Source organism: Kryptolebias marmoratus, linkage group LG2 (genome assembly GCF_001649575.2).
Source record: "Kryptolebias marmoratus isolate JLee-2015 linkage group LG2, ASM164957v2, whole genome shotgun sequence".
In the NCBI taxonomy this organism is placed as follows: domain Eukaryota; kingdom Metazoa; phylum Chordata; class Actinopteri; order Cyprinodontiformes; family Rivulidae; genus Kryptolebias; species Kryptolebias marmoratus.
In genome coordinates this window covers 22354041-22369903 of record NC_051431.1, presented here as the reverse complement: position 1 = coordinate 22369903, position 15863 = coordinate 22354041, and the positions used below count along the sequence as shown (strand labels likewise).

Genomic DNA, 15863 nt, shown 5'->3' with positions numbered 1-15863 from the left:
TTACAACCCACCCTCTAATGCCTGCCCCCTCTGCTCTTTTGCATCCCATGTGCAAACATTTTGGAAAGGCTGCTGCTGCTGTGTGTATAAGCACAGACTTGTGTGTGTGTGTGTTTTGTGTGTCTGTAGTGTTCTTTTTTTTTTTTTGTTATGAAAGATTGATGCCAGCCTAAGTACCTGCCAAGCTGCATCAGGCGAAGCACACACTGAGCGCGGGAGGAGGAGGGGGCGAAGAGAGAAGGCGCAGATGCCACAGATAGAGATGCCTATCAATAATGCAACTTCCACAGAGCTCGCTATTAGGAGAGGGCAGGAGCGAAGCAAATGGGGAGAGAGGCGGCGATGGCTGAAAGAGAGGACCTTTTTTTTTTACGGGCTATGAAAGACGTAAAGGAGAAGGAGGTCCGGAGGAAAACGACAGAAACGTGAGGACGAGTGAAGGCTGGGCTTTAGGACACGTTGCAGGGGTGGAGAACGATGGAAAAAAAAACAACAAGAAAATAAAAAAAGACATCCAGATTTCTGGGGAAATTTACAAAACACTAATTCTAAAATAAATCTAGAGTTCTTTGGCCAGCGTCCAAAGTCTGGCCCGCAGGCTATTTGCGGCCCTCGGAGTGATTTTTGTGCGGCTGCAGCTTAGGAATGGTCGAATGTTGGCCAACGGGCTTAAGAGGCTGATGCAGATAGAACACCTTTTGCAAATTTTAAGGGTTTTGTTTTTTGAACCTTAAGGTTTAGGATGGATAAATCTTCCTAAAATAATCAATTTTTATTATTTTTAGTTCAATTTCATGGTAAAAAAGAACCACAAACCTTGACCAACCTTTACCATGAAGTAAGCTTTTTGGTAACGCTTTATAAAACTTGGTTAAATATATCAAGGGTTTTTGGAAAAAAAAAGAAAAGAGAAAGAAACACTGCTGTTGGTTTACCCATTAATAGAGAGAAAATGAAACTTTATTAAGGAGATTTGGAGTGGGCAAAGAAAAGTGACTGATGTTATGCTTTTGTTCCAGAGACTAAAACAAAATGTTCGTTCCAAGCACAAGAAAACAACTGCAGACCCAACAAATCAAAATGCTTTTCTTTTCATAAAGTAAATGTTTGCAAGGCTTTTTGTTTTGGAACGACAGTGATTTCAAACTCCTTTTCCACCAAAATTAGCATGCTTTTGTCCTCTCACTAAAATTTTGGGTGTTTATGTTGCTGAGAGTTTAAAAAAAAAAAAAAATTATCTGTATGTTTTTGAATTAAAAATTCTAATAGTTGTGGCCTTGAGTACTTTCAACTGGATGATTTTGGCCCACGTGTCAAAGAGTTTGGACACCACAGCTGTAAGTGAATATTGGTTTATTAAAAGAAAATGAAAGACATAAAAACCTTTTTTTCCCCTGCAAAAAAAAAAGAAGAAAAAAGAGAAGCCTTTTCAGGCGTGCACTGGCCACAACTGTATGCTTTTATTGAACTTTATTTGAATAAATGAGCTGCTGACCCAATCCTCAGAGGGATTGGGTCAGCAGCTACGGCTCAGTACCTAAAGTCAAACAGAATCCTCCTCGGTGGGAAACCGGAGAAGCCCTTCGGCTGCCCGACTCTTCGGCCAGGAGACCTTTTCACACCTTACCTGTTTTCATTTTAATTTGCTAAATCAAACCTGTGAGATTTGGATACAGACATTGGAATAAAAAAGATCTTTGACATTAGATTGTCAGAGTTATAAATGTAAGAATTAGATAAACTCCTTGGCCTCAATTCGGGTAGTGTCTCACTGAGCTGCAGCTATTGGAGACTTGACGAATTTTCAGCTGCAGTCTCACCGAATTGTAAGTGTTCACAACTAACTTCCCAGACCCTGTGACTATTTGGAGAGGTAATTAGTTGGAGCACATTCAAAACTCTAAACTAAGAGAGTGTGTGCCTCTGCGACTCACACGAGGAACGTTTTTGAGACGTTTTGGAGACTTGCACATGCTGTTCGCCAACCAGTCACAGCCCAGTGAGATAACACCTTTAGTCTGCTGCACATGTGTCAAACTCCATTCCTGGGGGCCGCTCTCCTGCACGTTTTAGACGTGTTCTTGGTTTAAAACACCTTGTTTATATGAATGACTTGCTGATGTGCTGCTGGAGAACTTGATGATTTGGTGAGGAGGTAATTAAACCATTTGAAACAGGTGTGCTTGAGCAGGAAAACCTAAAACATCCAGGACAGCGGCCCTCGAGGCCTGGAGTTTGACACCCCTGGTCTACTGTATAGTGAGGGACTGAGTAAACAAGTGAACATTTCAAACACAACAACAGTTACTTTGATTGTGATTATATTATATAATATTGCCAAAAGTGTTCTTAAATCCTTGAATTCAGGTGTTCCAATCACCTCCCTGGCCACAGGTGTAAAAAAGCAAGCACTTAGTCATGCAGACTGCTTCTACAAACAATTGGGAAAGAATGGGTCGCTCTCAGGAGCTCAGTGAATTCCAGCATGGTACCCTGATAGGATGCCAGTAAGTCCAGTAGGGAAATTTCCTTGCTGGTGGTTTCCACCAGTTGGTTGGTTTCCAGGAGAACAGTACTTGTCTGATAGCATTGCGCCAAGTGTAAAGTTTGGTGGAGGGGGGATCGTGGTGCAGGGTTGTTTTTCAGGAGTTAGTTCCAGTGAAAGGAACTCTTAATTCTTCAGCGTACCAAGACATTTTGGACAATTTCATGCACCCAGCTTTGTAGGGCACAAAGCAAGGTCCATAAAGACATGAATGATGGAGTTTCGTGTGGAAGAACTTGACTGGCCTGCACAGAGTCCTGACCTCAACCTGACAGAACACCTTTGGGATGAATTAGAGCAGAGACTGTGAGTCAAACCTTCCATCCAACATCAGTGTCTGACCTCACTAATGTGCTTCTGGTCCAAAATTTGCATAAACACTCCTAAACCTTCTAGAAAGTCTTCCCCGAAAAGTTGAAGCTTTTATAGCTGCAAAGGGTGGACCAACATCATATTAAACCCTGTGGATTATAGATTAAGAATGGGATGTCGCTCAAGTTCATATGTGTGTGAAAGGAGACGAGTGAATTCTTTTGGAAATGTAGTGTATTTCGTAGCAGTTAATTCTGTCAATTCTAACCAAACGATTTGTTGTTCTCACATTAAAAAAGCTATGGGTGTTACAAATGACAATAAATACATCTGCTCTTAGCTGATTTTGTCGCACAGTGCGTGTTTCCCTCACCACCAAAAAACAAAATTAAAACTAGTTTCCGTCTGAATGCCTGCAGTATAAAACATGCTGCCAGGCATGTTGTCTCTCTGCCGTAACTCATTAAGGCAGAACAGAGATAAGGTCCTTTGTAACATCTTATCTTCAGAATAGAAATTAGAATGGGGAATGTGATCGACCACGTGATAGCTTTACTCTCTGTGTGGCTTAAAGTAGAACCATTTCCCTAAACAGCCTACAGTACTCTGTACCAACCCCGGTTTTTGCATTTTATTTGCAAAACCACGAGTTATCCAAAATAAAGCAGAAGGATTCTGCTGTTCACTGGTAAAGTAACTCATTAACACCGTTCATCCCTGACTTATCACTAACTTAGCCTGTTTGCACACTGCTTGACTTCAACGGTGAGTAAAAAGTGGAAGCTAAGACGACATAATGTGCCCACCGTGACCGCCCAACCTCACAAGTCAGACAGAACCATGAGTAGACCGTCTCTGTGCGTGTGTGAGTGTGTGCATGTGTGTGTGTGTTAAATAGAGAGAAAGAGAGAGGGCAGACAGAGTGCACGGTCCATTAGTTGTAAACAACAGTATTTCCTCCTGAGACTTCCTATCTTGTTAATGTGGGATGAGGTGAGTTCTTCATCGTGACTTAACACAGTGTGTGTCTGTGTGTGTCTGTTCTGTACTGAATTTTGTTCACATAAGAATAAGTAAGTATGTCTACAGGTGAAGGCTATACATTGGGAGGACATCACCTCTTTAGTGGGCCAAGTGGTGCTCCTGGGGTTCTGTGTTTATACTTGAGTGTCTGCAGTCGAGCCCAATCAGCATCCTCCAAGTCTGAAAAAAGAAGCCAACGCAGAGTGGGGGGGCAAAAGCCTGCAGCTCCTCCCAATGGCTACTAGGGGCAGGCTTCGAAAAACAAGTCAATCAAAAACAGCAAAAACAAACAAATTTACACCTTGAAAAAAAAAGCTAATAATATAATAGCTATAATTGGGCTTGGTGGTAGCTAACAGTCATCCCAAATACATACACTGAGCACTACATGCTGTGCAACTTCGTTGCTTAAAACTTTGGCATTAACTGCTGGAGTCGACCCTGTCCTTCTGTCAGCATAATATTTCAGGAACTGGTGGACAGAATTTAATCACTGGATGTCACTGATGAATACTAGGGATACTATGAGATATTTTAGGCCAAAAAGGCCGATACTTATCTGCATTCTTGTGCTTTGATTGGTGTTTTAACCATCCCGTGGCCTTTGGGTCAAATTGACCCTCCAAACTCAAAGTTTTGACGGCTTCAGGAGGGTTAAAAGGGAAATACCGAAACAAAAGCAGCAATGTGAGTTACAGTACAGGAACTGCTCTGTGGTTGTCTTTGTTAGATATTGCTCCCTGTTTTTTGGTTTTGGCAGCATTCTGCTCTCTCTTTCTCTCTCTCTCTCTCTCTCTTGCTGAACAGTCTCCTTCAACGACCTCTCGTTGCTCTGTAATGACCCAGCTGCCATGACTTTCCCTCTCGTCTCTGCCTCCTTCCACCTCGCCATATGTTCCTGTTTAAACTGTCCTACAGCCACCTAAAGGGGAAGCAAAGACACCATTAAAGTTTTTTTTTGTTTGTGTCCCTTCTCTTGTTATTTACTTGTGTCCTTGTATGATACATCTTTTAATATTAAGCTTTCGTTTTTTCACCTCTCTTCGGGCCCTGTGTTGGTAAAAATGATAAACACCTTGCTTTAGACTTTGTATTTGTGACGGAGATGGAGCTTCACGTTTATGCTGCATAAGCACAAGCGTTCTGCAGAAAACTGCTGGTGTTAAACATGCACGCATACGGCGCTGAGAGGAGCTGTATTTGCATGTCACACCTGGACCGTTTCTCTCTCTCTCTTTTTTTTTTAATCCAGAAAATGCAAACAAAGCTGACTGCTCGGTTGTGTTGTTGTGTTGCTATGAGCTTCCATCTATTCCCCCGGCTTACACCGCTCCCGAGGGACTCCCTCGTGCTGTTTTCTCCTTCTTCTTTTTTTTTTAATCCCTTTCTTCTCACCGTCTTCGCCTGCCGCAGGTGCCATTTTGCAGGTGTCGCTGACAGACAACACTTTCAGCAACAGAAAAATTCAGTTTGACTTTTCGCCTCTACTGTTGCTTCACCAAAGGGTTTGGAGATGGCAACGACACGCAGACAATACGCACATTAGCTCGCACTGAAATCCCTGCTATCGGGTTCTCGTTATTGGGTTACGCTTTATGTAACTCGATTCAAATACATTACGCTTTAGGAGTGCGTGAGTGGCTCGTGAGCGTTTGTGTTTCCGTTTGTGCTCCGTGTTCGTGGGGATGCTGTGCGGTTTTCCTCATTTCCCTTGCAAATGGGAGAAACAGGAGGCTGCAGTAACTGATTAATAACTGCTGCGTCTTTCGGTCTCGTTCGTCTCACGGTGTGTGTGTGTCACCAACGGCAACACACACTCAGTTTACTTGTTTTGACTTGCACTATTTAGTTCCATATATTCCTTTAAAAAAAAAAAATCTCCCTCCCCCTCCTCTATATTGACACAATGTTGAACTTCCCCATGTTTTCCCCATAAACCATTCATTGCCTCATAGCGGCATTATAAGAAAATGTATGCTCTCAGAGTCTCATTTCTATTGCTGTATTAAGGTATTGATTCTGAGACAAGCTTAGCTCTGAGAATAATCCTTATTAGGAATTCAAGCCCGCAGGTGATGGACAGGACTGACCTTGGAGCAGCCTAGGCTGTAGGAAAAATGGTAGCCGTCAGCAGCTCTGCCTACTTGGATGGCAAATCTTGGATCAGCGCAGATAAAGCAGTTGATTTTTGAGGAGGGGTCTTTTAGAGCCACAGGTTTGGACTCTTTGGGCCTGAAACTTGGATTGTTCTGGTTTCATACTCTAGCCCAGTGGTCCCCTACCCATGTTTTTCAGAGGACTCTGTCTCACTTGATTCAAATGATCGAATTATCTCCTCAGCAGGTCATAAAGTTCTGCAGAAACTTGTCAATGACGTGCTCAGATTTGGATTACATGTTCAGGACCAGAGTTGGGGAAAAACCCACCCAACTACCCCGAGTCTCCAGCTTAGGCCACTTTTCCTTTCATGGTCACAGGGAGCCGGTGCCTGTCTCCAGTAGTCATTGTGCCAAAGGTGGGGTACGCCCTGCGCAGGCTGCAAGTAGAGCTGGGAACATCTACCAACCATAACACCAATCTGTGTTATGGTTGTGATAGACTGCCGGAGATAGTCACCAACTCGGCGGGACCCGGAAAGAAGCAGGTAAAAAAAATGGATGGATGGTTGTGGTAGTTTTTATGGTTGTTATGGTTATGTAGTGTCTCTCTCTAATGCAGTGTGCCTCTTTAAATGAGTGTTTATGGGGTTGTTTCTTGTAGCATGATTATTTTATGTACTAATTACAAGAAGTATATAAAATATACACATTTCCAATCGGCCTTTTTAATAAACACAAATTCCATTATATTACAATTTAGACATGCTTATGATAAGTTCCCAACATGTGTAATTTTTACCATAAAACTGTATTTGGAGTATTTTTCTTCATAGCTCCCGTCCCTTGTATTCTATTTTTATCTTTATGTATTTTTGTATGCGTATTTATAAGCAGGTTTCACACAGTTTGATAAAATGGGCAATATACATTTGCAAGTCTGAAGAAGGGCAGTGTGCCGAGTGTCCCATTGATTGATTCCTTTTTTTTTTTCTACAGCACCATTTTATGGTCGTTACAGATTATTTTGTTCTTTTTTTTTATGCTTATCATTGTGACACGTTACTGTGCTGATGGTGACAGAAGTGCATTGTAAGGTTTTCTGTCCCAATTTTCTACAATTATTTCCCAGAGGTGGTGGGTCTGACTTGGATTTCGTAGTTTGCAATGAGTACCTTTAAAGGAGTAAGCAGGGTAAAACTGCTTGTACTTTTTATTTTTAAATGATGCTAACTTTAGAGCTTTCAGTATTTTGCTGTATTCTCAGGACCAGAGTTCCCCAACTCTGGTCCTGCACGTCTAATCCAAATCTGAGCACGTCATTGACAAGTTTCTGCAGAACTTTATGACCTGCTGAGGAGATAATTCAATCATTTGAATCAGGTGAGACGGAGATTTTATTGGTTTCCTATAAATGTAAGACATTGCCTTCACTTGAAAATCATGCAATGTAAACCTCTAGTTATTTGTTTGTTTTGAACACACACTTGGAGTTGCTGCACCTCCCCTTGAAATACGGAATTCTACTTTTAATCAATAAGGGAATTGGTTCGTCTCGTATTTCGGAGTTGTCTTGAATGCAGCTTGGTCCTCCTGGCTCAGTATGTGGGGAGGTCTCCTTCTGAGTGGAGGGTCAGGGGTTCGATCGCCAGGCTGTCCTTGGGCAAGACTCTATACCTCTACTACCCACCAATATGCTCATTGGTGTATGAGTGAGAATATAAAAAGGTGTACAGTGTGTATCAATGAGAAACTCTGTAAAGTGCTTTGTAGAACCTGGAGAGGTTAAAAAGGTGCTGGAAAGGTTGGTTACCGTTTAGCATCGCCCTGTCCACATTTTGCATGAAAGCATTTGGGGTTCAACGAGCTAGCGATTGGGTCGGACATTCAGAACCAGAGGCAAAGGAGGCAACTGTCAACCAACGTTTTTTTTTTTTTTTTAATGTTTGCAACCATTTTTAAGGCTAAATGATTAGATTTTTTTGGCATTCCATGCATCCGAGGGGTAGATTTGGTATGAAAGACTTACATTAATATAATATGGTTGACAAATGAGGTCTTATAGTCGTACATCTGTGAAGCTGAGAACTTCAGCAAAACCTAAAGCATTAATCCCGCTTTTCGATTAACAGTGCTGCTCGGACTGAACGAAAAAGAAACCTTTTTGAGCGGAATAAAAAAGGAAGACGGTGAATTTTGTTTGACACACAGAGAGGAAATCTAACTTCCTGAGCTACCTTAACCCAGTTAAGAACCAAGGGGTCGGTACCCAGCCAAGTTAGGGTGGTGAAACATCACTTTTTAGGTGTTGTCTATGTTTCAGGTACCTTCTTTTTCTTTGAGCTACAGTGTTTAACATGTTTCTTCCATTTTTCTTCGATCACCAGCCGTTTATGACAGCTTGCCTCAAAGTTTCCCTCCTCCCTTTGTGTTCTCACCACTTCCTGTGCCCCCAAGGCTGAGTTGGAGTCTCTGGATCCCCGCGGCCGGACTCCTCTCCACCTGGCTGTCACTCTGGGCCACCTGGACTGTGCCCGGGTCCTGCTGCAGCACGGCGCTGACGTTAGCAAGGAGAACCGTAATGGCTGGACCGGTGAGTGTACAGTGTGTGTACGTGTGTGTGTGTGTGTGTGTGTGGGTGTGTGGGTGTGTGGCCATGTATTTGATACATTGTGGGGACAATTTTCCTAACATATACTACCTTGTGAGGACCAACTGCTCCTTGTGGGGACAATTTTCCTAACATATACTACCTTGTGAGGACCAACTGCTCCTCGTGGGTACCAAAGCCTGGTCCCCACGAGGAGAAATTATGTTTTTGGGTTAGGGGTTAGGTTTAGGACTAAGGTGTGAATTGAGTTTAGGTTTGGTTTAGGGTTAGGTATGTACTGGTACTGGTTAGGGTTAGGGCAAGGGTCAGGGTTAGGCTGTAGTTAGGGTGTAGAAATGAATGGAAGTCAATGGAAAGTCCCTGCAAAGATAGAGAGACATAACATGCGTGTGTGTTGTGGAGGAAACTTCATTTGCTCGTTGTAATGTGCATAAAGTGGAGTATGCATAATCTGTTCAGTGATTGGTCTTTTGGGACCTGGAGTGGGCTTCTTCATGACAAATATGCTTTGAGAAGCATTTTACTTCATAATATATCAACTGCGGGATAGTTAGTGTATAATGGGGGAGGAAAATAGTAGTTTCTCTGCAACAACAAGGTTTAAAATTAGACCTAATTTTACTATTAAACCTTTGAAATAATATGTTACGGTCTTTTATTCCTCTGTAATAAAATGTATTTTATATTGAAATATGATCAAACTGTCTCTTCCTCCTGATGTGTCCTTATTAAACGGGGTGTAACGATACTCCAAGTCACAAATATTAACCAGATCTTTACCGTTATTCGCCCTTAAAACAAACGTGGACATATTTCGAAATAAATATATTGTTGACAATTTATTATAGCATGTTTTCTCGCAGTAGCTTAGTGCCCAATGCTGTGGCTTTTAGTGGCTTTTTTTTTTAAACACAAAATCTTCCTCTGGCTCCTCCAGACGTCTCTCTCTCTGCCGGCACTGCAAAATGATAGCGTGGAGATCTGGCAATGGCAGGAAGTAGGCGAGTGACATAAATTAATTTTTGACCATGAAATGCAATTTGTTTCCAACCCAGATCAGGATTTGAACTAATAAAAGCCAAAATGACTCAAAATGTGAACTGATCTCCGCATGAAGCATCGAGTTAATGATGAATCCAGAATTTTAAGCCTAATTACTCTTTTACTCATCTTTCACAGTTACAAACACTTAAAGAGAACGTCTGATGTGGGAGCTGAATGCAGGATTAGTAAGTCTCGTAGTTAGAGGCGCGGATCTTTAGGCACCTCGCGATTCGATTATAATTCAAAGGGCTGCGATGTGATTTTAAAATCATTATCGATGCTTCTGGTTAGCACTAGCAGCTACGACCGGCTGTTTTACTTCGTCCTCCTCAACTCCATAACTTGCTTTCAGCCATTATCATCTCTAGTTTTTCCTTTAACTTTATAGAAGCCGAATTATTTTCAAACTCCGGCTTTTAGTACACAAGGATCCGTTTTATGTCTCGCCCAGCCTCGTTGTTGCACCACAGATGTTCCTGGCGCTTCCACATTTTGCATTTCTCAACATGAGGTTATTAACATTAAATAATAACTGATCTGTGACATTTTTAAAAAATAGATTCAGTGCATTGAAAAACAGATGATAAAATCAATAGATCCCCTACTTATTTTACAGGTCATCAGAACCCAGCAGTCGTTCATTTCCTGTTGAGCAGCTTCTACGCTTTGTAGTTGTATTTCTCCTCCAATAATCGGTTCGTTTCTAATGTTTGTTGGGTCGGGGTTGAAAAAGCCGTGTGAATTGCCTCATCAAATCTTTTCCAGCGTTTAACGCGTCTTAACTGGAACAATCTCGTCAAGATTTTTGAGTCATTTGGTTGGAGCTTTTTTTCCCCTTTTTGGATTTTAAATTGCTAAAAAACAAACAAACAATGACATTCTAAAATAATTTAAAAGTGGAACCTCTTTAACTTGATGATATTAGTGACAGATTTATTGTCTACTAAGCTTCCTGGTCACAGAAATTTAAACCAGAGTGCTGCTATTTAAACACACCAAAAAAACTGAATGCAGAACCCCATTTCTATTGTAGAGTTATTCTTTTTTTCTTTTTTTTTCATGATTGTCTGCCATCAGAAAAAGTGGCTGATCATGTAATTTCTAATTGCCTGTGTCTGTGAGTGCATGGACATCACTCACAATGTCTATTAGCGGAATATCTCATGAACCACTGGACAGGTGTTAATGAAACTCTCGGAGAGTAATCACCGGATGCACACCTGTAACTGATTAACTGTTTGGAGCCAAATTGATTCAAGATGGCCACCACAGCTATTCAACTTTGGGAAACACAAAAGTGGCTATAATTCAATCAAGCTTACAGATAGTTAGCTGAAATTTGATACGGAGCTAGCTGTAGTGTGAGCACTAACAGATGCCTTTGTTTAAAACTTTGACACTAACGGGTGGAGTCAACCCTGATTGTCTGTTAGCAAAATAATTTACAAACCCCCTGGAAGGATTTTAATGAAATTCTCAGTAAATAATCAACGGATGTACATCTACCACTGACTAACTGTCAGAGTCAACCTGATTCAAGATGTCAATGACTGCAAGTCGACTTTAGCCCGATACAAAAATGGTTATAACTCGGTCAGTTCTCCAGACACTGAGCTAAACTTTGGTGTGGTGGGAACTGAGCATCATCTCCAACACATATGCTGAATGCTAACAGATCATGCAAGATATTCCTTCAGAACCTGTGAAGGGGGACATACAGTCTATTAAACTAATTCTGGTTTAAATTTTTCAACAGTACTGGATTAAAGTCCAGTAAATTGTTACTGTTGTCAGTATTTCTAAGTTTCCAATTCCAAAGTATAAAAGGTTTTTTTTATTCCTAAATACTGAATCTAGTCTGAAGGAGCATTTGATATATGTATACATACATTTATATATATATGTATGTAAATGTTTGTGTGTGTGTGTGTGTATTAGGCTTAACTCAGATGTTTGGTAATAATGAAAGAAAAGCAGCATCGGTGTATAATTTCTTGAGTGTGGAGCCTCTCATACAGATAAAAAAACCAAGTGTCATTTAGATGAATTATGGGAGAACAGCAGTAATTGGTCAGAGCAGCTTCTCCTTTGGCCCGCTTCACTTTCAGCGGGTCTCGCCGACCCCTCAAATTGCTTGTTCCCATAAATTTTAGATGAGGCCTGAGTGTTTTACTGTCCGTCTCTCTCTCTCTCTCTCTCAGTTCTTCAAGAGGCGGTGAGCACTAGAGACCCGGAGCTGGTGCGTCTCGTGCTTTGTTACCGTGACTACCAGAGGACTGCCAAGAGGCTGGCGGGCATCCCCGTCCTGCTAGAGCGACTGCGACAAGTGGGATTTCACACACGCGCGCTCGCACGCACGCACACAGAGAAAATCTCCCAGGACCACACACACACGCAGATGGAAATAAATGTTCGTGCTTCTTAGATGTCGTTCACTCACAAACTTCAAATGGATAAGCTTTCTCGTCTGAACTGCAACCGTCGTTTTTTTAGTATTCTTTTTGAAGGTATTTATAACTTTGTTTACTATTCAACAAGGGAGACACACCAAAAGGATATGCCTTCATGTTGCACAGATCTGTGTCCCTGGGTAGTCTGACTCATGCTCGCTCCTGAAGGAGTGAGTATTTTGTATGAATAAAGGCTGAGCAGTTTGCTGATGAAGCTCAGGTGGATGGCGGTCATCCTTCTGCAGCTGCAGCAAGCAGGCCGTCTTGTAGCGGCAAACCGCCTTCTGTCTGGGTTTCTGCTCCAGCCGGGCTTTTCCTTTGATGCGCACGTGAAACGGTACTCACATGGTGGACACGACACCTCGCTCACACTTTTCAAAACGACAAAAAGTGCAAACGCGTGTCACAGAGGTGTTTGTCTGCTGCTGCTCTCACCACCTCCGTCCGTCAGTTCATTTGTTGTATCACTTTGACTTAGACACTGAAGTGTTTGTTCTGGGTTTTTTTCTCCTCGTTCTGCTCTCTCATCCACGTCTTTCTCCTTCTTCTCCTCTTCAGGCCCAAGACTTCTACGTGGAGATGAAGTGGGAGTTTACAAGCTGGGGTGAGTGCGTGATACGCAGCTTTTAGGCTGGAACCAAGCAGTCCCAACCAATCATGTTGTGCCCTTGGTGTGAAAGTCCCGCCTCCTAACAGCCTGTCATGTTGTCAATCAATGTTGTGTGAAGTGACGCTACATTTTTTAAGTCTTAAATAACAAATTAAAGCTAAACATATTGAAAGAAAAGCATGTTTTAACATACAGCAGTGTGTGAATCAACAATAATCAACACCCGAAACCAATAATCTGAAGTGTATTTTTATTTTTTATTTAAAAAAATGTATAAAACTATACTGGAATCAGCTGGTAGGAGGCAGCCATCTTTTGTGACTTCAGCTTTCGGCTTCTGGTCTTGTGTCTAGTTCAGGGGTGGCCAACCCTGGTCCTCGAGGGCCACCATCCTGCATGTTTTACTTGTTTTCCTGCTCCAACACACCTGATTTGAATCAATGGCTGATTAACAGGCTTCTGCAAAACATGAGGAGGTGATTTGAACACTGAATCAGGTGTGTTGGAGCAGGGAAACAAGTAAAACATGGAGGATAGTGGCCCTCGAGGACCAGGGTTGCCTACCCCTGGTCCAGTTAAATCATATACTGACGGTTGTTATTGTTTACAACTGCAGAGCTGTAACAGTTTAAAAGAGCTTTTTTAGATTATAAACCCTAATATTAACCAAAATGCCAGCATCAGAAAAAAACAAAAGCTAAGGGTATATCTCACCGGGCTGCGACTGTTTGGCACCTGCACAGGAGCTCTCTGTCAGAAAACACATGAGGCTACAGCCCCGAATCACCGGGTCTAAAAACCAGGCCAATGATAGATAATAATAAAAAAATAGGTCCTGTCTTCATTGTAAAATTGTACTCCAGTTAATTAAATTATAAACATGAGTTTTCAAATACCCAGTCTTCAGTGAGACAGCTATTCATAGCGCTGGGACTCTTCAGTCCCCTCACGACTTGATTACGGTTCAAAAGGCTGCGATCCGTCGATAAAATGATTATCGATGCGGTTTGATTATCTTGATGCATCCTTGTGTACTCGTAATGAACTGACTTCATGTCGTATCTCTCGCCCAGACTTTTTGTGAGTCTTAGAGGTGCTGAGCCGTTAAAAACCCCATGCTGTATGATTCTGTTTGTCCCTTAGTGCCCCTGGTGTCTCGGATCTGCCCCAGTGACACCTACAGAGTTTGGAAAAGTGGACAGTGTCTCCGTGTGGACACCACGCTGATGGGGTTCGAGCACATGACCTGGCAGAGAGGCAACAGGAGCTTCATATTCAAGGGACAAGGTAAGGCTGGATCCAGATACTAAACGGAGCTTTAGTAAATTATGGAAAAAAGCCAAATACATAGTGACGTGAAAGTGTAACGTGAGACGGATGAAAACGAGAAACGTGACCGAGGACTCTCGGCTGAACGCGGTCTGAGCGTTCTTCCGCCACAGCAGGAGTTCGTCGGATGGCGGACGTGGTTGGCTGGGACTACTGATGTCGTGTCAAACCTAACCGCTCACGGTTCCACCAAACCACGGGTAACGGTTCCAAAAGTACCCACTTGGACCGACGTGGTCCCGCAGCCCTCTGCTTGGAGCTAAAACACATTTAAAAGAATTTCTTACTTATATCAACCAGAAAATTCTTAGCTCATTGGCTGTAAAATTGGCTGAGTTATAGTCATTTTTGTGTTTTTTTAAGGTTTAGCTGCCATCTTGATGGGTCCAAAAGTTAATCAGTTCATGTATATCCAATTATTACTTTCTGGAAGTTTCATAAAAATTTGTCCAATGATTCAAGAGATATTTTGCAAACAGATAGAGGCAGGCAGAAACATCGTCACTCTGCCCTCGGCCATAACAGGAACCAGCCCTAAAAAGTAATGCTGACCAAGAACAACTGTATTAAATTACAATACTTTGTCTTGAAAGAAAACTGAAAACATGTATTGAACTTTTGCTGCATTTTATTCAGCAAGTTGTTATTTTTTTGAGAGGGGGAGGTCTGATGTCGGGCCTTTTACGTAACTCTCCATAAGAGAGCAAAGAAGTTTATTTCTAAAAATGGTGGACTGCTCCTTTCACGAGCCCAGATTTGCATTATGTGAAACAGTGTTTGTCACCAAATTCTGTCATTTTGTTCCAAACTCCCCTGCTGGCACCCCAGATGTCTGGGAAAAAAAAAGACATGTCAGTTATTTGTGCCAGTTCTTGTTAGCAATAGAAATATTATTTTTGTAATTTATTACCTCTCCCTGAGTCTTTGCTCGTACTGCTGACTGTCCATATGGACGTCTTTTTCTGTATCAGCCTGCAACATTATCTGCCAGTCTGTTGACAACGTTTCTAATCTTTTCAGCTCGTTGAAGATTTTGCGATTGCGTTTTCTCTCTTTTTTTTTGTTTTTTTTTTTCTCACTGAATTTGCTCTTCCTTATTCCTGCCCTCCCCCCCGCGCCCCGCCTGTCAGACTCCAGCGCGGAGGTGATCGAGGTCGACCACGACAGGCAGCTGGTGTTCCGCGAGACCCTGTGCGTCTCGACTCTGACGGCGCTCTCACCCGGGAGGCGGCGAGCCGGCGCCTGCAGTGGCCCCGCCCCCGGGCTGGGTCTCCTGGGGGCGACGCAGCCCAGCAACGAGCAGGTCGCTGCCAGGTTGTCTGCCCCCGTGGTGACCACGCAGCTGGACACCCGGAACATCGCCTTTGAGAGGTCAGTGCCAGAACTGATTACGCAAAATATAAAGAAAAAAAAAACCTAATTATAGACCTTGTGTTGTGAATGACTCTCAGCTACTGCAGCTCTATACCTGTAGAACTGACTGACTCCTACCCATTTTAGTGTTTGATAATTAGCTGTGGGGGCCTTATTGAATTGGATTGACTCCTGAAGGTAATCACTTGTAGATGTATATCTAGAGGTTCCTTTCTGAGAGTTTTATTAAAATCCGTCTACTGGGTCATGAATTATTTATTACCTATAATAGACGAGCAAGGTTTACTCTAACGGTTGATGCCAAGTTTTGAAGCGAAGATCTTGTGCAATACGCAGTGCTTGGAGGATGTGCTGAAGATGATTGTTAGTTAATAACACATTAAAGGTTTAGCTGTCTGTAAAATTGACCAAGTTATCGCAGTCCTTCTGGTCTTTAAGGTCAGTTTGCTCTGGCAGCCTTTTTGAATCA

The 15863-nt window shown here is 42.4% G+C and overlaps 1 protein-coding gene across 2 annotated transcripts in view; it reads left to right on the top strand.

The window, feature by feature from the left end:
• The window catches only part of ankrd13b (ankyrin repeat domain 13B), a 62056-nt gene that overhangs the window by 12665 nt on the left and 33528 nt on the right, over window positions 1-15863 (top strand). For both annotated transcript variants that reach the window (XM_017434373.3, XM_017434375.3), the window contains exons 2-6: window positions 8434-8569; window positions 11833-11957; window positions 12640-12685; window positions 13835-13978; window positions 15151-15391. In XM_017434373.3, coding sequence (XP_017289862.1) covers window positions 8434-8569; window positions 11833-11957; window positions 12640-12685; window positions 13835-13978; window positions 15151-15391 — 692 coding nt within the window. The remainder of the gene's footprint in view (window positions 1-8433; window positions 8570-11832; window positions 11958-12639; window positions 12686-13834; window positions 13979-15150; window positions 15392-15863) is intronic.